The sequence below is a fragment of the Melanerpes formicivorus genome, unplaced genomic scaffold (genome assembly GCF_026170545.1).
Source record: "Melanerpes formicivorus ecotype bairdi unplaced genomic scaffold, bMelFor1.0.p_v2 SCAF_17, whole genome shotgun sequence".
Lineage (NCBI taxonomy): Eukaryota > Metazoa > Chordata > Aves > Piciformes > Picidae > Melanerpes > Melanerpes formicivorus.
Window position 1 is genome coordinate 6,165,926 of NW_027142369.1, and position 24,927 is coordinate 6,190,852.

Consider the following 24,927-nt stretch of genomic DNA (forward strand, 5'->3'; position numbering starts at 1 on the left):
GGTATGGAGGGCTCATTTGGAAGTGCATTTCAAGGCAGACAAACACAAGGTCATATGTCAGGAATGAAAAATGTTGGTCATGAAAATGAGTCTGGAATGATAAAGATAGCCACTTGAACATGAACTTTTCCTGACATAGTATTGCTGAAAGGATAAGCATAAACATGAGAGCAGAGTACACACAGGAAATTGCTCTTACCACTGTATATTGCATAAGTAAAATAATTACTGAAATACATTTCTAGTGTCAACACTTCAAAAAGTTTTATTGCAAAGAGATCAGCAAAACTCCACAGAACAACTCCGAGTCACGATAAATTTGTCTCGGAACAAGATAATGCTCCATTTAATAGACTATTTTAGAGAAGTTTCAAGGTATATTTGCCTATGATCTATAAACATCTTCACAGAGACAAACTTTTGCTAGCTGAAGATGGTTAGTAGAGCTAGCAAAAAACAATGGGAAAAAAGTCAGTGTTTAAAAGTTTAAAATAAAAATAAGGTACAAATGTCAGTATTACCACCAACTAACCATGAAAAAACATAATAAAATACATGGTAGATGCTCCCTTACTTTAGGGCCTTATACCTGAACAGTATTTCTTCTTTGAAGTACACTATAGCAAAAAGATGTGTGCTTGAAACACTAATTGCTCAGTAAAGTTCTGTGGCCTCTGTTACACACACACAAAAATTATAGATTATGTGGTCAAACTGGTGTCTTAAAGTCTTTATTGAATTATTTAACATTATTCAACATTTAGTCACATTTATCTATATCCACAACCATCACACTTGAGGTTTTCTGCTTACCTTACATCTTTTTTGTTTTCATTTCCTAGGCCACTAGGACGTCTATCTTGGCCAGTGAAACTACTGAAAATGGGGCTAGGAATGTGTGAAGTTACTCCAAGTGATTTCTCCTTTGCAAAGATTTAAATGTACATGTGTGATTTATCAATAAATAATGTTTGTTGTAACTTCAATAAAAGTATGGAAAACTTAGAAAATGTGGATAACATTCTTATCCTAGAAGATGATTCAGCCTAAAGATGTTAGGCATGCCAACCACCTTTCTTTCAAGACACAAAGAATGATTGCATCTTCATGAAGCATGAAGCAAGATAAAGAGGAAGCATTCAAGACAATCTATTGAGTCAAAGAGCCTAGATAGGACTAAACTGCATGTTAGGGGAAGTGGACATGCAGGAAGAAGGAGGTTGTTGGTAAGCTAAGTGACTTTAAGAGATGGAAACTCATCAGATAAAGCCATCAGAGCAGAAGTACTTAAGAACTGGAAGCATCTGACCACTGGAAGGTGATGTTCAAAAACTAAGCAAAGACACTGTCTTTCTTCTGCTCAGAAAAAAACCCAAAAGGTCTTTGTGCAAAAACAGGACTTCATGCCTTAAAGAATACATCAGGAAACTGTACAGTCCTTAAGATCAGCTCATCAGTGCAGAAGCAATATCAGAGTCCTTCTTGATAAGAAGCTACTTCTTTAAATAAAAGTTAAATGAATACATTGATGAGGTTTACTTTGCTTTTTGTGAGCTGTGATTACGTATCACATGACAAAGTAAGTACATGTGGAGAGATTACTTAAGAAATTCCTTCTCAAGGAGATGATTTGCACCTGTCACTTCAGGAACAAGGGAGACTATTGCCTTAAATCCATCCAATGATGCTGAAAATGGTTGGATCTATGAGTCCACAAGTGTGGTCCATGGTCAGGGTGTTGTGATTGTTCCACTCCCTCCATTGTCATGCTAGCTGTCAGCTTGACAATGCCCCTAGCAGAGAGGTATCATGCAAGGACATGGACTTACCATCTGAGCTAGAACCACATTCTAGAAGACCTTGGCTTTTAGAAGAGAAACTTTGCTTGGACTCTGTACTCAGAGGGAAGCCAATGTGGACAGCAGATTTCCAAGACAATATGCTGTTGGCAATGTGTGCTGCTTCACAGATGGACTGTTACATTTTGTTCTATTTGGAACATATTTAGCATGCATTACTTCCTTTCTTAAGTAATGAACTCTGATAATCATGCCACATATTTCTGTGGGTCACAGTAGTAGATACGTTTGTGTTTCCTTCTTTTGATCAACCATTGACAAAAGTGGGTATGTTTTTTATGTGAGAGTCATTACCACTGTGGGATTCAACACAGTAAGGCTGAAGATTAATTTGACAACTGTGAGAGCATAGTTCCTGCAGGCTGAAAAAAGTTTGCCATGGAAAGTCTTCTTCCCCATTTTACAAGGAGGTGTGGGTAGTTTTGGAGTCCTACTTATTTATTTTACTCTGCCTCTATTTTAGTCCAGCTTTTGTACCACCACAATCTCAGGAGCTCAATCCATTCTCAAAATACAAAGTTCTCGCAGAGAGGCTCAAGGCTGCAAGCTTATCCCAGGATCTCTGCTCAAACACTGAAGCTCACTCAGTCGTTTATAACCCTTGGGGCTCCATTTTAAAATAATAGCAAGATTAGATGTCTGTCTTTTATAGGAATAATTGCAGGCCAGGACTAAACATCCGAGCTCAGTAACATGAGTATCAGTTCCAAGATTACTTGGAACAGAGCACTTTCCCTAAACTTCTCCCCATTCCTTATTTGGACACTGAGAAATAATTTCCTCAGTAGTAGATTTTTACTCAGTGAAATCACATGTTTTCTCAAAACTTTTTTTCTCAAGATAATGACATTTGATAAGACAAGGGAAGAAATAACAATGCCACATTCCTAAAGTGCAGATTGGAGCCAAATTCAAACTGCTGCTGTGTGGGGTCAGTGTTTCTTTTCCAGGGATGACTGACCCTGCTGAGCTTGAACATAATCCAAGATCAACTCTCTAAACACCTGTTTAATTGCATATTTCAGTGTCTGAGCATGGTTTGTTCATTGTTGAATCAATTTTTTATCTGCATCCCATATGCATTATGTGATTGATTGATTGATTGATAAACAAGGATGAAAGTGTTTGTTCATTTCTTTTTCTCTCTCTTTTATTCTTTTTTCTTTCACATAGATGGTCAGCCTGGAAGTGTGAGGCATGGATCTGTAATGCTGCTGCTTCTGCCTGGTATGAAAATTGCTCAACATGTGTCACAGGTTCTAGATCTCCTGCCAGCTATCTGAGTATTTTCTTAGCTAGCACACTAACATTACTCAGAGATGATAAACAACAGCTAAACTGTGGAAAGATGTTGCTTTTTGAGCACAGTACTAGTCCTGATTTTGTGACTGAGGTTTGTACAATGGCCATGCAGATATGTGCAGAGAAAGGGGACAAAAGGGGCAGCTGTCTCATCCTCTTCTACTCAGAATAGCCCTATGCAAGGTTTATACATTTGGCATCACTTGTATGACCACAGATCCTCACTTCCACCAATTCCTGGGGCTCCCTATTGGTACAAAATCACACCTGATTGTGTGGACTATTCCTGGTGTCCCCTGAGAGCTTTTGCACAATCTGCACGTTAATCCAGGGATCATAAATGAGGCAAATTACTGATTTCATCTAAAGGCTTTGCTTAAACATGGAAATTCATGGACTGGAGTGTAATTGTACTCTCCGGATCCATGATTTCCTGTTGCAGGTTCTGCACACTTTATGAAATCTATGATTTGGGAATCTCAGTTATCTCTCCACAATTTCAAGTAGCTGTAGTACAGCAAAAACAAGAATGACCCAACTAGCCTGCTGGAGCTGGATAGAGATGTATTAGGATCCCACTGATGACACTGAACCTGATGACTTAGGAGGCACCAAACAGTTGCTGTTCACAGCATCATCAGCAGGAAACATTTTTCAGCTGGGATGTTACTGTTGTACTTTTGCAAAAGTACCTATTTTGTATGCTACACTGAGATCTCCTGGAAGGGTGGTGAGAATTTAACTGAGAAGACTCCCAGCTGCTGGGAGGTTATGCAAGTGACACTTTTTATTGCAGTGGACATGAAAAAGATGTGCAGTCAGAGCCAGGAAATGCACACTAAGAAATTAAAGCCTATTTCTAGCAAAAAGTCCTTGCAGTCCTCCCTTTGCTGCGTGATATGAAATAGTCTCATGCAAGAACCTCTAGAGGGGCTTATAAAATTTCACAGAAGGGGAGCAGAACCATTAACACAGAGACAGTGAGTTTTCCATGGCTGAATTGTATATTTTCCCTGCAATTCTATGTGGTAGTTTAAAAAGACTCTGTGAGAAGGAATATATTTAAAATATAGAAGTTTAAAGCACTATTTATAAAGCTTTTAAACACATCTGTGATATCTTATTGGCTTCTCCTCCAAAAAAATTCTTTTAAAGACTTTTCTGTAAGGGTACAGAGCATGAGAGAACTAAAATAAGAGAACTGCTATTTGCACTTTCACACCCTGAAGAGCTTTGAGAAATCACTAGCACAAATAGTCCAGCCAACTGGTTTAGCCAACTGGTGGTCAGTTTACATTTCCTCTAATAAGTGAACTTCTTGACCATACATTTTAACTGAGTCATTAAGGACTCATTTTCCAATTCTTTTGGCAGGCTAAAGAGGTCTGAGACGGTGAATAGACCACGGTAACTAGTGAAGAGGAGAAGAGCTCTGCTTTTAATACAGCAAAAGAAACTGACCCAAATGGATCCAGAAATTAAAACTTCAATGAAAACAAAGGAATGCAAATATCCACCTGCAGGATATAACAGAAACTATTATTGGAAGGGCTGCTTCTTCCATTAAAATGCAGCCACTTCAGATGTGGAACATGACAAAAGCTTTAACCATTGCTCAGGCATGCTGTGCAGAGCCTCTAGACTCAACACCCATGTCACTAGTCTGCCTGGGTGAAGCCACAAACTCTGCAGGGAGTGGGAGTTAGAAGTCCTTCTTGAGAAGGGAGAGTTTCACTTCTCTGCTCATGGCAGCAACCATTGCCAGCTGTTCTAGAAACTGTCATGACTGACCACAAAGAGAGCACTTTGCTTGCACTAAGGGTATCGGGGAGCTTATCAGAGGATAAAAATGTTTTTCATATTTTGTGTGAGTTTCAAATCTGTCCATCTGACAGAATGCCTTATAACAATCTCAAAAACACCATAAAGCCAAGATAAAAATGTTTGGACCTTTTGGTCTCTTTGGTAAGCAGAGAATGGGTAGTGGACAAAATCCAGTGGAGAAGAAAAATCTTTGAGAATTACCTTCTGCAGATACTGGCTTCCAGGCTCAGACAGCTGTGTCCTCATTACTGTTAATAGAAAAGAGCTATGCACGTTGGACAACATTCCTTTTTGAGTGTATACAACACAAGCCATCTCTTTATTTCTGTGGTGGTGATCATTGGAAAATGCCTATAATCCCTCCTCAAAAAACTGGCTTTAACTCAGATTTGGCATTCACTGTTTTATAATGACTGAGCCACATTTGCTTGCAATGTTCCAAAAATTGCCACCAGCCAGCTGGGTTGCAAACCTTCCTGGATAAATGAAAATTGTGTGGCTATGGGAGTTTTACTTTGTTCCAATTAGTGTGTGATGTGGATGTCTACTGGCAGTTCTCCTGCTCTCCTTACTCTCAGTTCATAGCTCCCTGGAAAAATAGGTGTTTCCTCTCAAAGAGCCTTTTCTTTTTCTTTCTCCTTCATCATTTTAAACCTCATTCAGTTACCTTTAATGCATAAACTAAGAAAGAAACTTTCAAGATTTGTGGAATAACAAGATGATAAGCCCTCAAAGCAAATGCACTGAGCCTTTAGAGGCAGAAGGTTATGTTTTGTTTAAACCTAAAAACTGCCAGTTTTGAGCAGGACCATTACAAGTTCTGGATGGTTGTGAAACTCTCAGGCAGCACCAGATGTGAGGCAGAAACTGCAGCAAACAAAATTTCTAATAAAAGTTATCTAACACTTGTAGGAGTCCTGACACCTGCCTGTCAATCAATAAATCAATTAAGATAAAGGCAGATCTTCTGTACTACTCTAAAGATCTTACAGCACTTTAAAATTAGTGGTAAAACTTAAAAGTCTGTGTGGTTGTCCTGGGTTTAGCTAGGATAGGGTTAAGGGCTTGATATTTGCTTTTTTTTTTCCCTCACAAGGGGCTGGGAAGGGCCACAGCCAAGACAGCTCCTGAACCAATATGACTGGGAGAACTGCTTGTGAAGACAACAGGAATCTGCTACACACTGGAAAAAATGTTTGTACTGCAGATTAGTTGTAAACCTTGTTACTAGTGCAGTTCATCACGGCAGCAATATTTTGTATCTCTGCTTATAGAAACCACGTTCACACTGAGCATTTCCAAGCCAAATCATTCAATTCCAAGCAATCTTGCCTGAAAAGAACATGTTCTGTTTAGGTGACTAAAAAACCAAAGTAGTAGTAAATGAATAAACAAACCGGCAATGTTCACAACCAGCAGGAACATTTCATGTCTGTGGTTATTCCTGGAGCAAACTCTGGCCCTTATGCTCCAGAAGGCATGTCCCAGTGAATTTTCCATCATGTGGGCCTACTCTAGGGAAAATCTAAATTACTAGTTTGTTTTTTCCTTTTCCTTTAGTAACTTTCCTTTGTACTTTACGAGTCTCCAAAGACTTCAGACTGTTTAATTCAGCATTTCACATCCCTCCTCAGGTCAGAACGAATGGCCTATGGATGGATCATGTATTTCTGGAATGGTTTAATGTCCCAAGATTCTAGGTGTCAGCTTGACATTTTGTTGGAGCAGGGTGTGATGGTATTTTGTATTTTGTGATGATATACACCCCTAGTCAGCTTCAGAAAGCACATGACCTGCTGGGCCATTGATAGATATACCACAAATTTTTAGCTGCTAGTTACATTTAGAGGCATTCTCTGGTCCATATAGGACACACCTATGCCATAGCTCTCTGGGTTCAAATCTACATTTAGGTTTGAGAAATTGCTTGATGAATATGCAGATAAAATGTTCACATTTTTTCAATTAAATTCATAAGCATTGTCAGAAGTCTTATGTGTAAGCTGTAGAAAAAAGCCTTATTCTCTAATGCCATTTTTCATCTATGACTAGTTAAACCTCTTGAAAATACCAATGAGTCAAGAAAAAAAATGATTCAAAAAATCACTTATTTAATGGAGAAGTTTGTCTTAAAATGCAATGAATAACATACTACAGGTTTTACAAGCCTATTTCTTCAAATAGCACTGATTTAGTGGAGAGGATCATCTCCTTCCTAAAGCTGGCAAGCTTTTCGAATGACTGCATCAAAGCAACAGATAGCTGTCAGTGCACAGTTCTGGGCTATTCTGTCACAAAATCAGCTCTGCTTTTAATTAAAATAATTTCAATCTGCTTCTGAATTAAAGCTCCAGATGCAGTGCTTAGTGATTTGCTGGCAAGAAGTGGTGTACGTATTGCTGCAGTCTGTCTTTGAAATGCGTGAACATAATCCAAGGCTTCTCCAGCCTATGCCAGGATTGGGATTCCCCACGGGGGTTGCAATACCAGGAAATTAGCAGCCCCTGCTATTGCTCTCAGACCACATCCCCTCTCCCTGGCCCGGTTCCTGCTCCAGCAAGGAGTGGTAGTCTGGCAAATTGACTGCACTGATCCAAGATTCTTCCTTCAGAAAGGGGATGTCAGGCTACCTGTTGAAGCTATGTCAGCTTTGCCTTGCTCCACTACAGGAACAAAAACTGTTATTTAATGGGTGGGAGCTCTTACCCATGCTATGAACTTTTATCTGCAGCATTAAATAAAGCAAACTGTTTTCTTCTGTGCCTCTGTGCACCCTAGAAGCTGGAAATACATCAAAGGATGCAAAAGTACAGGAACTTAAAGAACTTAAAGATACCTGATAGCACCTACCCCACCCCCAACTTTTGCAAGATGACCTCTTGCTAACAATTGTTCCGGGCATTTTTAAATGCTTCTGCTGATACGTTTTGTACTGTTCCTCCACTGCAACACACCTAGTGCATTCTTGTGTAACCTGATATGCTTCTACTGTCATAAAGGGCTTTACTATGTTTGGTCTGAAAGCAATTTTCCTTCATTTCAGCAAATTATACCCTATTTAGGAATAATATTCTTTTGTACCACCCACCATATACAACTTCTACTTCTCTGACATTTACAGTTCAAATTGCTGTCGTTTTAGCCTAAGCTTTACAATATGTTTAGTTAAATTAATTAAAGTCACACTCAATAATGCCCCAAATATGCTGTTGCTCTTTCCTGAGTTTACCATAAATTTATCTACATTTATCTGGTGGTAAATTACTTACACTTAGTATCAGTAAGTTGGATCCATTCTCAGCAGAACATATTGAAGGACTATCTCTGTTCTGGGATTCAGAAGTCTTAATAACACTGCCAGAAACTGTCCCATGCTATACTCCTTTTGACATGACTGCCTTCTATGGTTCCTATTCCATCAGATGGCTATGTGTTAGGTTACATTTTCATCTACTGATGGGTTTCCAGTCCCTTTATTTCCTGACCACAACTGTATGTTTTCTAGATATCTGTGTATTACTGTTTGAACAATCTTCCCTTTCAGTGTCACCTGTGTTGAGGTTATACCACAAAACCAGTTAATGCCTTTAATCCAACCAGCAATTTACCAGCTCACCAGCTAATGCTTCATTTACTCAGGGGGTTGGATGGAAAACAAGGGAAAAAAAACCCAACCAAACCCAAAGGAAATAAGCTCAAAACATTAGAACAAAGCAGGCATTACAATTTTTTTGGGGGGTGGAAAACAAAAGCAAGACCCCAAACAAACAATACTGTTAGTGTCAGACCAAGCAGTAGACCATAGAATCAACAAGGTTGGAAAAGACCTCAAAGATCATTGAGTCCAAGCTGTCACCCAACACCTCATGACTATTAAGCCATGGCACCAAATACCACATCCAATCCTTTTTTGAACACCTCCAGGGATGGTGACACCACCACCTCCCTGGGCAGCCCATTCCAATGGCTAACAACTCTCTCTGTGAAGAACTTTCTCCTTACCTTGAGCCTAAACTTCCCCTGGTGCAGTTTGAGACTGTGTCCTCTTGTGCTGGTGCTGGTTGCCTGGGAGAAGAGACCAACCCCTTCCTGGCTACAACCTCCCTTCAGGTAGTTGTAGAGATGAAGTCATTCAGCCCTTGAGAGTTTATGATGCACTGTTCTCCCCCTTCTCCTAGGCTCTCCCTACTTATCTGAAGCACTTCTTGTAATTTCAGTATTGAATGCTTCATAAAAACGAACAGATTCATTCTCATAGTGTGTGACATATCATTGATGTAGAGTTGCTACTAGGAATTTTCCAGAAGGGATTAGGAGTTTGTACAGAAACAATTACAGGTGCCCAGATGAAGATACCATACACAGCCTGACTTTCAGAGAGTGGTGAAGGCCTCTGCCTGAAAACCTACATCCCTCAAAGTTTTTCATCTAGTTGCTCAAAGATTCCTCAGATAATTGGTCAATTCTGAAAAACAATATTGACCAAAGAGTTGTAGGTCATACCAGCATTCTGTGGCAAAGATCACAGGCCAGACAATGAGCATGTACGTGCTAAACGTCTGCTGAGGGTGAAGGTCAGCAAGAACAAAGGCTTCCATTTCAACCGTCCTATTTTTCCTACTCCTGTTCTATCATCTGGACCATCCTTCTCACAGTGCAGCATAGCCTTATACCACAATACAGATGCAACCACAAGTTATGGTTGAAAAGAACTAAAAGCAGAGAAGGGTTTGTGGGTGTTAAAACTGAAGATGGACTTCAACCCTTCTTGTTTTCCTTAGGTGGCGGCATGTCCCATCCAAGAGGCAGAACCCTGAAACTACTTGCCTGAACTGGGCTGCTGATGTATGATTCCCATTCATCTTCTGGCAGCTTTGTTTTCTTTGAAAAATTCTCTCATCTCGTTGAAGTACTGAAATGGGAAGCCAGTGAGTTGGCAGACAAAGGGGTCAGAGCACTTTAAACTTGCATCACATGGCTCTTCCGTTTCTGTGTGGCAGCTCCGCCATGGGTCTGCTATCTTAGGGACAAGGCTAAGCACCAGTGCCAGGCATTAACTCTGCCTATAGAGTCTGGCAAAACTTACAGCCCATCTGGCTGATTCATACTGGCAAAGGAGCCAGTTCATCCTTTCTATATATTTTGGCTTAACATCTTGATTGTGACATATAACCATGGCCAATTTCAGTCTGGAATGAAGCAAAAAGAAACAAAGCTGACCCAAAAAATTTCAGGGAGAGGCCAATAAAAACCAATGATTTTCAAGTCATTGAGAATACTTCCATCTCTACGTACTGTGGGTGCTGCAAATACATGCAGAAATAAACACAGGCCTGAACAGAGCACTGGTGCTATGAAGGCCACTGAAAATAAACAAGTCTTCCAGGTAAGGAGAGACACTCTGTCACATACTGAACTCTGCACATTATGTCACAGAGAGGTAGAGAAGGTGCCACTCATGCAATCAAGGTCCCGGAGGGTCCCAGCAGAAAGCTAGGCGTGGATCGTCATCCGTAACTAAAACGGCCACCCAGAGGGAAGTGAGAGAAGGACAAGACACAGAGCCAGTGCATGAGAAGAGTACTCATGAAGTTTGTCAATCTTCCAGCACCATTAGGTGACTCTTTTTCTTTTTTTAAAGCCCTGTAATTGTCTAGTTGGTGGGACTATCTTGTGTGACAGCTATCTCAAACAAATAAAAGCTCATGAAATCTGTTCTAGAGCAGGGAGAACTAATTGGCACATAGTGCCTTTAACGGATTTGGAGCTGCTGAAATCCCTGGAAGTAAGACACAAGGCAAGGCAGACACAAAGCCCCTTGTATCAAACTACTGTTAACAGTGAGTCTAAGGAATCATTCAGCAGAGCAGGATGAGAGCCCTACCCTGGCTAGCACATTTCTGAGGATGTGGCAGACTAGGTATGATTACTGTTTGTCTGAATTTAGTTTGTTATAGCCTTCTGCCAACTAGTTCTTGGTGATAAGTGAAGTTTATCATTACCTGGCTCAGAGCCTGCTGACCATTAATTCCCAATTCAGAGACCCACCAAGCCCCATAGAATCAGTTAAATCTGTCTTGTATATCCTTGCCCTCTGCAATCAAAAAGTGCAAAAGTGGTGGGATCCTTGGTTTCTTGCAATCTCATATACTAAAGTATCATACAATTCCAGGAAAATGAGAAAAATAAAATGCATCATGAAACAGAAAGGTCACAGTCTAAAGGGATTTTAACCTTCCTGTGTCTGGACTGTGGCCTGCACATCTGATAAGACACGGACATTGACCTTCCTGTGCTTATGCCCTTTCTCTGCATACAAGACAGTTATAGCCAGTTATGTTTGTAACATGATACACTCTCATTCAGCTGCCCACTCCCCCCCACTGTCTGTATGCCCCTGATAAACAGAAGACACTTCCACAGACAGTATCAGTTTAGCTCAAGCTAAAGTTGAAAGCAAATTCAAACACTCCTGGTGACCACAGATTTTAACCATAAGGTGATCTTCTGACCAGTTGTGTATTATTCCCACACAATGTCTAGGAAATAATTATAGTGTAAGTCTAGCAGAAACAAAATGTAACCAAACTCCCTGACCATAAGCCTTTTATGGTTGGAGGCTTAAGTGCAAGGCAGCTTAACTTCAACCTGATAAATTCACTGGAAGGACTTCTGCCCCAAGATCTGAAAATCTTCACCAAAGTCAATGAATGTGGCCCATAATTAGAGGTCTAAGAGTCTTTGGTCTCCAGCTGACTATCCTTCTACCTACCCAATACAACTACAGTTCATGCAAGTTCAGTTGTGGCTATACTGTAGTTGTGTTTATTTTCTCTTCTCACATCATCACATGTAAATACAGTCAGTCAGTGGTGCTTGAAAGGCACTGACATGTAGAATGACAGACTTGCACTTATTGTTACCTTTTGCCGCACTCAGGAGCCTGCTAGTTTTCATTCCAGTACACAGAGGTTACAGTTTTCTTAATAACACGTAAGCCTTCTTGGCTTGCATGTTATATTTCTTGGTTCAACTTTATTAATTTCTTTGTGAGTTGTAGAAGCTTCACAAATAAATGAAGCACTTGCCTGTGTTTTAACCACCAGACCATACTCCTCCCACACCGCACTTAGCCAGGAATGAAGGAAGGAATATTCCAAGCCACAGATGGCTCAGTTTACCCTGCTACAGACAGATATGTACAGCAACTTATTCTGTCAAGCCAACTCCTCCACTACAAGTGGATTCAATTCACTGAATAGCAGCATTTCCACTGTCATGGATTGGTAAAATCTGCTCTGGAAAGATACAATTATTGATGGTCAAATTTCTGTAGGAATGACCAGACTGATGGACCCTGCTGAATCTTACCTTTCTTCAGCCCTGGTCCATCATTTGTGCCGGTGCAATGGTTTCCTGAGGGAGGAAAGAGCTCTGAGTGTTTTCAGATGTACCTTGCTACCCGTGAATATTTTATGTTCAACTCACGTTTACCTTTATGATGACTGTTGAAGTTGTGAATCACTCAGGCCACTAGATCAGAAGCACTGAGGCTGGGCCGAGAAGAATTAATGTACAATGTGAGTTTCTCCAATGCAACAGGACTATGTTAAGTTAGGTCTGTATTCTATGACATTAATAATCTCTTACATTAGTCTCTTGGCTATAGTCTTCTGTCTTAACATACACAGTTTATATTTTCTGTGTCTTCATTTTACCTGGCTTGTCTAGTCTCATTACATTAGATAATCAAGGGTCAACCACCTTGAATAGTGCTAAAACAGTAAAAAGCACAGCATAAACAGATAGTGACTGAAAAAATCCAGGATATAGTAGCTACTGAAAGCTTCCATAGCACAGGTGTTCCTGAAGTAAATGGGAGATACTGATAAAGTTCTGGGACTTCCCCTCTCTGATCTGTGCAGGAACATAGATAAAGTGCCAAGTACTTTCCAACAAGTTTAGTACACCAGAGAATTAAATAGCTTCCACATGTCTCACTTTGATCTTTGCTTTTGTAGGGTTATTAAACTGAGCCTTTTTTCTCCTGTTTACATTACATGATACTTGTCAGGGAGTTTTCTCAGTACCAATCATCTACTTGTGAAATTATGCTTGGTACAATACTGAATAGGTATTCTTATTTCAGATTATACAGAATGACCTGAAGCCCCAAATTACTCAGCATGGTTATCTACAGACAGTTAGGAACTGAATTCAAAATCCTTCAACCAAAACCATAGCCACCAACTACAGCTTCTTCTTGAGATGCTTCAGAGGCAGCTTGCTTCCCTTTCCTTTTCTTCATCCTGTTTGTACATGACTGGAAAGTTCACTAGAAAAGTTACTATTAGGAGGCTTAGTGGGTAGACCATTGAATATGGAATTCTGGGCTCCATCCCCAGCACAGCCATGGGCCTATCACAAGACCTAGGCACCTCCTTTCAGTTCCCTGTATCTTCATTTCTGTCCCCTTTCCCCAGACATGCATATCTAGCTCCTTTATTTTGATTGAAAACCCACCTCAGAATAGCCTGGTTGCACACAGGGCAGGTCAGTACGATTGCAGGCTTTGGACATGGGTTTCAAGTATGCTTGCAATATAAATGATAATGATTTAAACCCCATATGTGCAAAGGTAATGTTTTGAAGGAAGGAATTTTACTTCTCAAATGTAGAACTGGGGACTTGTAGGGAATATCCTGGCAATTCTGGCAGTCTGTTTTGGCCGCCTTTGAGAAATGAGGAAAGATGAAGCAATACTGCTCCACAGATGAGGCCTGGAAGAACAGTACTCCTTCACACTTGGGAAGAACACCTTTCCATTTCCCTGATTTTGTGCTTCTTCCTTTTAGTTTTATTTAAAAAATAAAGATGATGCTTTAAAAAATTATTTTCACTTCTCTGGCCTCTTCCCTTCTTTCTGTCTCTAGGCTATATTCATCTTGCCTTAAGCAGATACCTTTCCTAACATCTATTTCTCTGGTTTTGTGGATTCCCTCCAATCTCTCTATTCAACCCCCCTAGATGCCTTCCCACTCCCATCATCTCCTTGCATTGTGCATGTGCGTTAATGAGAGAGAAAGCAGAACTAAGAACCCACCCATTCCCTTTTTTTTTCACAATGCCCAGAAGGATCTGTGTTAGAGGCATGTTTTAAAGATCATTGTAAATCAGGAAACAGCAAGGTGGAGTGAAGGGAAATTGGAAAGAGCTCTCAGCTTATGAATGTATAATGCAAGAACATGGGCATTCACTCCAGTTTCATCTTGCCAACAGTTACTAGACCAAGTTCCTGAAGAAGAAATCATTATTATGACTAACCATTCTGTATTTATGGAGAAGTAGTGTTAGAAGACAAACAGTTCAAGCAGAGCTCTTGCACTATATGTTCTTTGCTTTTTTCCAGTATGTGGTCTTTTATTCTAGCGTTAATTGTGGTTATAAATCATTCCCAACCTATGTTAGAAGGAGTTTACACAGACTTCATGCTGTTGAAAACACAGTACATTTATACATAAAAGATATTATACATTCAGTAACTCTGGGGGTAAAAATACCACATATCAGAATCAAACCCACAGATTTAAGAAGGAATTATCATTAAAATATTTCTCTGCCTGTGGCCAAAACTGGCTATGGCTATTTCTGCATCACACACAGGACACTGAAGTGGGAAAAAATGGTCACCAGCAGGTGGCTTTAAGATACGTTTGTGTTAGAAAAGGTTTTGCTTTCACAAAAGTCAAAACGTGGAGAGAAAGACTTTTTTGCTAAGACAGTGGTGAACTGGGTGGGGAAGGACACTTAACCCCTGTCTATTACCATGCAGGCCAAAAAGGATGAGGCCAAAAAAGCTTGAAAGGGAGAATGGCTTATATTTCTTTCCTTTTCTTTTTTCTTTTTTTTTCTTCAGCCCCATGACAGGGAATGTTATTTGAACCACCCAGGGTGCACATTCCTCCAAGAGCCAGGGAACATAGAGCCTTGGCAGTCAGGCCAGCCAGGTGCCAGGCTGGGACAGAGTGACACTCTCACAGCCGTCCTTTGTTTCTGTCAGATTTAGCAAAGGGGGTTGGGCAGATTAAAAACAAAACAAAACAAACAAAGCAAAAAAAACCCCAACAAAACCACAATGAGCTTGTTAAATCTCATACAGCTTTCAGATCAAATTTTTATCCTGTTTCACTTTGGAACTCCCTTGAATATGCTCAGTGCTTCAAAGTTGAGGCTGCAAATCTCCCAGGGAAGGTTCCTGGGTTTAATAAGCTGTTTTGACTGGAATTCAAAGAGAAAGTAAAGATTTCTGTTGGCTTAGCAAGAGAAAATGTGACCCAGACCTATAACCCATATCTGACCAGACAAAAATGTGTACTCTGTTAAAAACTGGACATTTCTCAGAAACATAGGCATTAGAACAGCTCTGGTTCCCCTGAAGCCAATAGCAAAAAGTCTCATCATCTCTGATGGATATACTTTAGAATAATTTTATTTGGAAAAAAAGTGCTGGAAAGTGGTGCCAGAACACCAGCTAACGAACCTGTAAGTTATACAGTGGCTCTGCTACTGGGCAAAATAGCTTCCAGTTTACTCTTTACTCCAGTTTACTCTTTTCAACCATTCCACAAAATTAACCCTTGAAGTCCTTCATATCCTTAAGGGCGTGGTAATGCTGTCAAGCAGGGAAGCATAGAGCAACTGAAATGCTATGAACATCAACAATGCTTATAATTAACTTGTATTAGGATGGAGACATGATTCATGTGATTCAGACTTTCTTGAATGACCTGAGTAAAATTTTGGTTATGTCTGAGGACCCTCTCAAGGTTCTCTGGTATCTTGTCTTCAAAGCCTCCAAGCATGAAATTGTGCATCACCCTGTAAACCACACCAGAAGTCCTGGAAATAGAGTATCAGACCTTTCTACTACCACTGTAGTGGGACATATATTCATATAACTTGGAATCCACACGTTCCATCCTAAGTCACAAAGATGCAAAACTAAATACTACATCAAGACAGTGAGTGTCTCCAGAGGATTTCATTAAATGAAAAATTAAATCCAACCCCAGCAGAGCGCCCTTCATTCCCACAAGTCTTTTCTTTAAGTTTGGTTTTTTTTTTTTTTCTCTTCCTTTAACACAAACATGTTCCACTATCTGCCTAAATTTAAAGCTGATGTAGACTTTCAAAAACTGCTCCCAGCAGTGTACTCAAAGAGCAGTCTGCCCTATCTCGTCTCTTCTTGTTAATATCTCTATTCACCAAACTTTCCCTCACAATTAAATTCCCATATTGGAAAGATAAAGTGACTGAAGTGAACAGCCCTGACTGAAGAAAGCACTAGCCCCCACATTTCTGCCAGAGCAGATACAAACTTATATATCTTTTGCAGGCTAGAAGGCCCACTGTAAAAGTTTTCCAAATCCAGCTGTTTTGATTAGTATGGTTCACATGCAGGAGGTCAGACACAGTAAAATATAGAGGTCTCATTTCCCCTTTGATTTCCCCACTTTTTTTCCACTAACTGCCCTGTTCCTTGGTTCATCAGTCAGCAAAATGAAAACACTCATGGAAAAATCTACAAATCACTGGATAAAACAACTAAGGTTGATCAGTTTGCTAAGATGACTAGTGGCAAATTTCAAAGGACTGGATGCTATACATTATTTTTTTACAGCAAATCCATCAGTTATCCCAGTGTTTCAAAACTTGCCATTAAAAACCAGACTTTTAAACTTTCAGGCAGGTATTACTACTAGCTCTGGTTGGTAACTATGTTCTTCCCACCTTGGAACATGAAGAGGGCAATGATTCAGATACAGGAAAATGTGCCCCAGAGTAGCTGTATTTAAATCTACACTCATGGCTTCTATGAAGCATCATGGTCTCTTCACTACAGAAGCAAAGTACATCTGAAATCAAGTCCTGACAGAAATTTAGGACAATAGGGCAGAATCAGCCCCCCCCCCAAAAGTCAGTTTTAGCTCTTGTGTTGTTCTGCAGCAGCATTCCAAAAAGAAATGTTCTAAGTTAAATCCAGTTCCTCAGTCTAAAGACAGGCAAAATTCTAACATCTTCTGAGGTTAGGGCTGTTTTCTTTTTTCTTGTCAAAGACTTCAGAAAAGAATTTTTAATAAAACCCTTCTGGCAATTAGCTACATGCAGTAACAGCTAAAGAACTCACCTTATCATTAGGACAACTGAGGTACAGAAATGAGTAGTGCTTACAGATCAACTTTGCGGTAGACTTGTGGGCTACATCTGCATCGTCATTTACCCTGAGCATTTACCAATCATCAGTCTGATCTCTTGATTCCATGTTTGCCATCAAAATTTTGGCCTTTGGAATTTTATTCCATTAATTTATAATTTTTTCTCCTTTCTTTCACAACATGACATTATCAAAACCAAGCAAACCAAAGGGTTATAATCTAAATCTCCCTTAAATCTGAGTAACACAGGAGTAGTTTATATGTAGGTTAAACAGTACAAAACTGAGTAAGTGGCACCAGAATCTAGCAAAAGATACTGAAGTAGAAAAAGCTACCAACACTAGAAGTTTTTCATAGGGTTATTTGGTTTTTGTATTGGAGATTGGGGAATATCAAAGTGCTGAGGCAATGTCAACACTCTGCTGGGGCAGTAATTCTTTCCTCATGTGTTTGTACAGTGCCTCAAACAAGGGAGTTCCATTCTCAGCTGAAGTCTGTAGTCATTGCAGCAGTGGTAGCACTAACACTTGTATCCCACCCTCTAGATAAGAGTGTGCTATATGCTGCAGAGGGCTTATATTCTCTGTGAAATGCAGGGTGTGGGAGGAAACAGTTCTCTCTTACCCCATTTACAGGAGGAAGATCCAGATCCAGGAATCTGAACAAGGTCACTACATGGCCAAGAACTGAACAAAGGTTTTCTCTGTTCCCATTTAACTCTTCAAATGGAGGGACTTCTTCCCTCTCAAGGACAGAATCATAGGCATCAAAGGCATGCTTTGTATGCACTGGCAAATTACCTGTGATCAGATGATTGTACACCTCATGAAAACACCAGGTCTTTCACAGAAATTGGTTTCCTGATTAACCAATAGCACTAAATCTTATGTTGGCTTGCATTGAATGATGACTATAGGAATGTACAGCTTTTTTTTTTTTTTAAGTGGCTAAATTTCAAAATACTGGGCTTAAGTGATTCAATTTCTAGAGGAAAATTGCAGGCCACTTCTCTCTGAAATGTCAGACAAGCTTTAATATACATAAAAATACAGAATAAAGAATTCTACAACTTACCAGCACACTGATTGTTTTCATCTAACTGGTAACCAAACCGACACATCAGAGGTCTTGTAACAGTAGGGTAGTTAGAAACGGGGCCTGGTGCTGGGGGTGGTGGATAAATATTTGAATAAGGATTCAGATATGGTGATCGATACACTGGGTTTGTTCGGGGTACGCATAAATAGCCACCGTTCTGGTTGACACACACCATATCTCCTCTGCAGGCCTCAGGAATAGTCCGGCATTCATCAATATCTGAAGGGAAATTGCAAAAGATAAATGCTCTTAATGGGACCTATTAAAAAAAACAACCCCAAAAGTTAATATTTTCCTCAAGACTTTGCTAAAAAATGTTATATTCTCCTTGAATGGAAAACCTAATCTTTCTTTGTGGAGCCTGACTTTGAAGTCGCATTATACCAAACCAGGAAACGTCCCATATGTTCAACATGTCCTGTGTTCTACTTGTTTTACGTCACTATTAGAGGTTAGAGAGAGAGGGGAAGCCTGTTCTGTTGTTCCATAAATGTTCAGTTTGAGCACTGATTTACACATGGCTACAGCATGCTACTGCTTGCTCCTGCTAGAGGGTCTGTCCAAACCACAACATGCAGATCAGGATTTCAAACATTGGTCGTTTGGTTTGCCCAGCTGTGAAACTTGGATCTTGATTTGGAGCTCCTAAGATCCCTCCCACAGAAAAAAATAGGGATGTTCAAATTTGAGGATACAGTTCAGGCCTCTTTCTTGCTGTGATTGAGATCACAGCTTGCTTAAGTTAGGAAAGATACAAATGGTTTAGCCAATCTGAGCATTTGTGTGGTTCCCTAGGCACAGAAAGTGTGCTGTTATGACAGGGCAAGCAACCAGTTGCTGCTTTTTCCCTTACAGTTTGAATAACTTCAGTGCAAGCAGAAGGTGCTGCCCTGGAGAATTAATAATGGTGATAAAAAGATGCTATAGGGCAAACTACATCCTTCCTTATATTGCCTCAATAATTTACTTGGAGTTGCAACACTGATCAGTGGTAGACTTTATCCAAGCCTCCAGGTGGAGGCTGTCAATAGAGATAGCAAATACTGAGTTTGGAGGAGGAAGTGATAGAGGGCAAACACCACTTGTCATTTGACAGCTACACTGAACTCCCATCAAAATGCATCAGTGCCATTTGAGAAGTACTGTCAGACAGTTAGTATCTCTATAATGTACAGACTTCTGTTATGTAAACACACACATATTTATATATACATACACACATATATTTTTGTATGCACATATACACAAGCGCATATTTGTCACACAGCAAGGATTTTTCCAGAAAAAACATACTAACAGCAGTAAAATGTTAACTCAATAAAGTCAGGATTTCTGAACTTGCAATTATATATTGATTTGAATCAAGTCCTACCTAAGCACTGCCCAGAGGCACGGTCCAGGTCAAACCCATTAGTGCATTGTTGCTATAATGAGAAAACAAAGGATGCTCAGTGACTGTGAAATGAGAGGGTTGCAGAGTCAAATGTTCATCTGGATTATCATGTTTAGTGCCATAATTCACACTATACATTACACCAAAATTAAATAATTTCCCCAAAGGACAGTCAGCAAGACATGTATCTGAGGCTTCAGCTCACATACCAGCCCCTTAACTCAGAAGGTAGTTCGCTCAGATGATGAGTGTCAGGATATTCCTCTGTCTGGGGGTAACCAACACAAAATTAGGTGCCATACCAGCTGTTAACACAGAAGTCAGGCTTTTCTGGTTTGGGGTCTTATTTTTGCCAGAACAGAGGGGTTCAGTTAAAAGGTACTAGATAAACTTTCTAACAGGGTCTAAAACTCTACAAATAAACCATACAGTACATTCAGTAGTCTCATCAAGTTAGCCATCTGACTGGAGTCACAGTTAAAACATAAGAAGCTTAATACAAGTAAGGCTTTTTGTTTACATTAAATATTTTGATTTATAGGGGATAAATCTGTAGGAGATACTTTTTCTAGGCATGCAAGATTACTGGAAGCCTTGTCCTTTCCTGTCCAGTGGTGCTGATCTTTATCAGGGCTACAACCTTGAGTCTTCAGCAGCTGATCTCAGCATTTCTAAACCAATGAGAGTCCTGGTACTGATTGTGTCATTGCCTATTAAAACACCTCCCTGCTCTCTCCAGTTTTTGACTGGGCCAAGCAATTGACACAAGCACAGGATATTCATAGTAAAGAGGCTGTACTAAAGAATGTAAGTAAAAGATATATAGAAAACAGGAACTACTGAAGTAACCAAAAGGCAAAGGACAGAGTACGCTCAAAATTCTTCCATTTATTGTTGCTGCTAATTGATAAATACACTTATTTTTTGACTTTGTGGAAGAAATCATAGTAAATCAGTGGAATAGAAAAGTACTTGGTTCACATTTGGAGAAGTAGGAAGTTGTGGATCGAAGAAAAATGGTTAGAAGGATAGGTCAGTGGAAGGAGACCATTGCAGGAATTAGGGAAGGGGCACATGGCACTGTTTGGACTGCACCTCTCACCTGCACAGATGAATACATATAACTCTGCTAAAATTGCCAAACAACTATGAAGGGATTCTGTCTTCATTTTTTTGCCATTCTAAGATATTTTGGTATCGTGTCCTGGAAAGCCAAGATGTGCTCTGGTGGGAGCACGTATAATCAGCCTCACATTTTAAAGAATGTACACAGTCTACCTTTTGTTACCTTCTCTGTGTTGTGGTCTATACACTACACCTAAGTTGGGAGGAGAAGTAAGATAGTTTTTAACAACATTTTCTTTTGGATAACAGATGATGATTCAGAAGCACTGAAACTACTGGTAGAACTGGTTTCAACAACTTTGTAGAGCTTTATTCTAGATAAAAATCCAATATTGTTGAAATGTCCAGTTTCAACATCTTCAGAAAGAATTTGTCGTTATCATTTTGATACCAAGTTTCTCTTTGCTTAGACTTCAAAAATCAATTTGTGGTTCAATATGTTTTCATAAATATCACAATGGAAGCAATATTTTTTATACTATAAAAAATAAAAATAAACCCTGAAATACATCTCAAAAATTCTCCAGGGGCATGAAAAGTCTCCTTCTCTGGAGATATTCAAGACCTGTCTGGACGATTTCCTGTGTGATCTGGTAGATGTGATCCTGTTCTGGCAGGGGGATTGGACTAGATGATCCCTTCCAGCTCTTAAGATTTTTGTGATTCTGTGAAAAGCATTTCCCAAAAAGATCCAATGTTCAGAAAAATATTAAGAAGCACATCACCTGCAGGAAATTTTCAATGTAATAGGGGGAAAAAAGAAAGAAAGAAAAAAGCTAAAAAAAAACCCCAAACAACTAAATTTGAGAGTCTTTTGGCATTCAGAAACAGCTCTGGACACTGAATATATCTGGATTATCAACTAGGAATCCAAACCTAACATGCCTTTGGGAACTGTTTTTCCTAATTTAAAGTCCACATGGAGTCCAAGAACACAAAGAACTAATGCTTCTGCTATTTCAAAACTGGACTACTTTAGTTCCACCTACCCTCAAAATTCCTGCCTCTTGAACAAAAATGGGTTTGGGCATAAATTAAAATGAAAACTTGGGTACAGTTATTCAGGGTCACAGTTCAAAATTAAACAGTCTTAAGGCAAGATCCTGCTATACACAGAAAAGGCCTGTTTATATTATTAACTTTTCCAAGAGTGGATGTTCCCCACCCAGAACTGAGCTGTCCCTGATCTCCTGGGATGGCTTTTCTTATTTCCTTTTTCAGAAGTATTCAGTTCAGAGGCAGAATCGTTTCTTTCAGTGAATTTCAGGTTTCTACAGAGACATTTTACTGAACTGGCAAGGATGAGTCAATAAGTTCAGTCCATGTTCAACTGCAGGATCCTGCTGGCTCCAAGTTCCCCGTCTAAACCCTTGGACCACACAGCTTCCTTTTCATGTAAACTCCAGACCACAGAGCTTCCTATCCACCTGTTAGCCAGTTAAGTCCCATGCCATATAGCGCTTCAGTACAAAACAGTATATAGATCTCTGTGTTCACCTCTCACCTGTGCTTTTCCAGGGCTTGAAAGGCAGATGGTCAGTGTGAAAGCAGTCAGTATCCTGTAATGTGCATAGAAAATAGGCTGAAAACTTTCTGATATCCAGAATTAAACACACATGTACAAATTAGTTCCTAGTGGCACTTCAGTCTCTGGCACAGTTTTGCTAACATGATTTGGCCTCTGAAGAAGGAGTAGTACAACTGTGGGCCAGATTCATATCTCAGTCTCACTAATTTTACTATGGTTTTATGCAGCTGGAATCAGAACCAGACCGCACACGCGTCTAATAATGGTTCTATTTTTCATCACACCCCATATAGCAACTGTTTAGTGAACAGGTGTACAATATTCATTAGACTATTTTTGCCCCAATCTGACACCTTTCTTTTGAGAATATAGAAGGGGTTTGTGCACATTTTACAGATGGGTAAACCAGAGTACAGGCCGTGCCTAAGCTCCCAGTGCAAATGCGTTGGCAGGGGCTGCAGACATGTCATGCAGGAGGTCCTGAATCCAAGCCAGTTGCTCTAACCGCTAAACCGCATTTCATCCCCAAGAGACTCTATCTGAGATTAATCCATTTTCTTAGGGCCAGATTCTGTCCCTTTACTCAATCTTGAGTAATATGTTGCTCTGCAAGCAAGCACACACTGCCGGGTCATCAGCTGCTAGAATTTGCTACCTTCAATGGAGCCTTCCCCAGTTATATCATCTTAGCATCTAGTGAGACCTACTGGATCTCTTCAATGCAGCTTGCAGAAGAGGATTCCACACTAACAGAGCACTATGGCTATTTTTGGAACTCCTTACCTGCAGTATAAAAATTCTGGTTGGCTAAGCTCCCATCCCCAAGTTTTTACTAACAGACAAAAAAAAAACCAGCGAAGGACAGTAGTTTTGCTACTGCCTTATAGGTTACTACTTCTCAATAGAATTAGACTTGCATCTTTCTTATCTTGGATTCTAGTTCTAAATGGCAACTAGCATACAATACATTCCCACAAAACTAGGACAGGAAGCATGGGATATTTTAGGTAGCCTTAATTTTGCTACCCAAGCAACCTGCCAACTTTCTTAGAGCTGTCGCTGATTTCTACTGCAAACTGAGCTGCTGAACCAGACCTACAAAAGCGTCAGACAAAGCCACAAGAAAATAGTGACCAACACATTAGAGAAAATTTGTTTTAAATTAAGAGACAGACACAAGTTCTTAAAAGTCAACCTAAACAGTAAAAAGGTTGCTTATACTGCTGCAGAGACAGATTGTGCTTGCTGGCAGGTTTGAACGACAGAGAAATGCAAATTCTGCACAGGCTTTTCCTTAGAGTGTGATGCAGATCATTCATAATCCAGTGTTATTTGTTTAGGCTTGCACTTCATTTTCTGATTCTACAAATCTCTTTGAAGAGATTTTAGATCATGCACTGATGTAAAGACTGCATACTCACTTTGTATGTATCAACAATAGCACTGGAATGAAATAAAACAGGCTGTGGCTGACCATTAAAGTAGCTAGTGACTGGGCTACAATATTGCAGAGCAGTGCATGCTCACAAAATGCCCTGTAAAACTGGTGAGAAAAAAACTCATACATTCCTAGACAGTCTTTAGTTTTCATTGTTACAAGATGATATATTCTTTCCTCTTGAGAGGAGGTGACCTTACTGCCTCATATGTGTTCTGCCAGCAACCACCCTCTCAATTTGTCAGTTACTTTAGATCTCAAATCCCCTCAAGAATTATTAACAGACATGAAGCACAACCTATCAGCACTATATGTAGCTGGTCACAGTAGCTTGCCCAGCAGGGAAAAATATTTTAAACTAGTAATTAACTTCTGCAATAGTTACTAATTAGCTTTGAATCAATCACTGTAGCCAGTGGGATCATCTGCTGTCAGAGTTCAGCACTCCCAGGGATACCAGGGTTCCTGAAGTGCAGAGTATAAGCATAGATCAAGAAGGAACTCGTCAGAGTCATCACAGCTTTAATAACAGACAGATTGTCTTTCCCCACCTCTGACCACTGAGATCCTGTCTCTTTGCAAATAGCTTTAGCAAGTGGATTGGCATACCAAATCCCTGCCACAGACATTTTCCACAGTAGGTTTCCCTTTGGTAAGTAAAGAAGTTCATGCATACCACTTACCTTTTTACTCGTTGCATGTCCAAAACTGTTCGTGAAAGGTGGAAAAAACCCAGAGTCTGTACTGATGAACAACTAGAAAGTTTTTCCAAACATTACCCTCTGCTAGCACTTTGGTTCCTTAGTCATTTATAGTCCAAAGAATGAAATAGCAAGTAATGGAGAAGATCGGAAGCCGTCTGTACCTCCTCAGACACTGGAGAGAATACAGAGAAAGCACCTGGTTTTGCTTAGTTCTCTTCTGTAATTCAGCATTAAACCAATTGGAGGAGGAATGTTAAAAATGAACACTTCATTTTCTAAGTATGTTAAACAATGCAAATGGGGGCCTCAGCCTGGGACAGCTGGTTTAGATTACAAAGCTCACCAACTGGCTAGACTCCTCACAACAACCTCGAGGAGCCTGCCAGGATAAAACACTAACAGCTTGAAGGAAAGCCTCTCCCGCTGCAGACTTCACAGTTA

General features: G+C 40.0%; 1 protein-coding gene across 1 annotated transcript in view; it reads right to left on the reverse strand.

Annotated features, from left to right (window-relative positions):
• The window catches only part of FBLN5 (fibulin 5), a 43,402-nt gene extending 18,475 nt beyond the window's left edge, over nt 1-24,927 (reverse strand). The window contains exons 1-4 of the mRNA XM_068148795.1: nt 24,466-24,927; nt 22,321-22,375; nt 19,671-19,722; nt 18,275-18,517 (exon numbers count right to left, since the gene is read on the reverse strand). Of these exons, the coding sequence (XP_068004896.1) occupies nt 18,275-18,517; nt 19,671-19,722; nt 22,321-22,375; nt 24,466-24,482 (367 nt within the window). The 5' untranslated portion in view covers nt 24,483-24,927. The remainder of the gene's footprint in view (nt 1-18,274; nt 18,518-19,670; nt 19,723-22,320; nt 22,376-24,465) is intronic.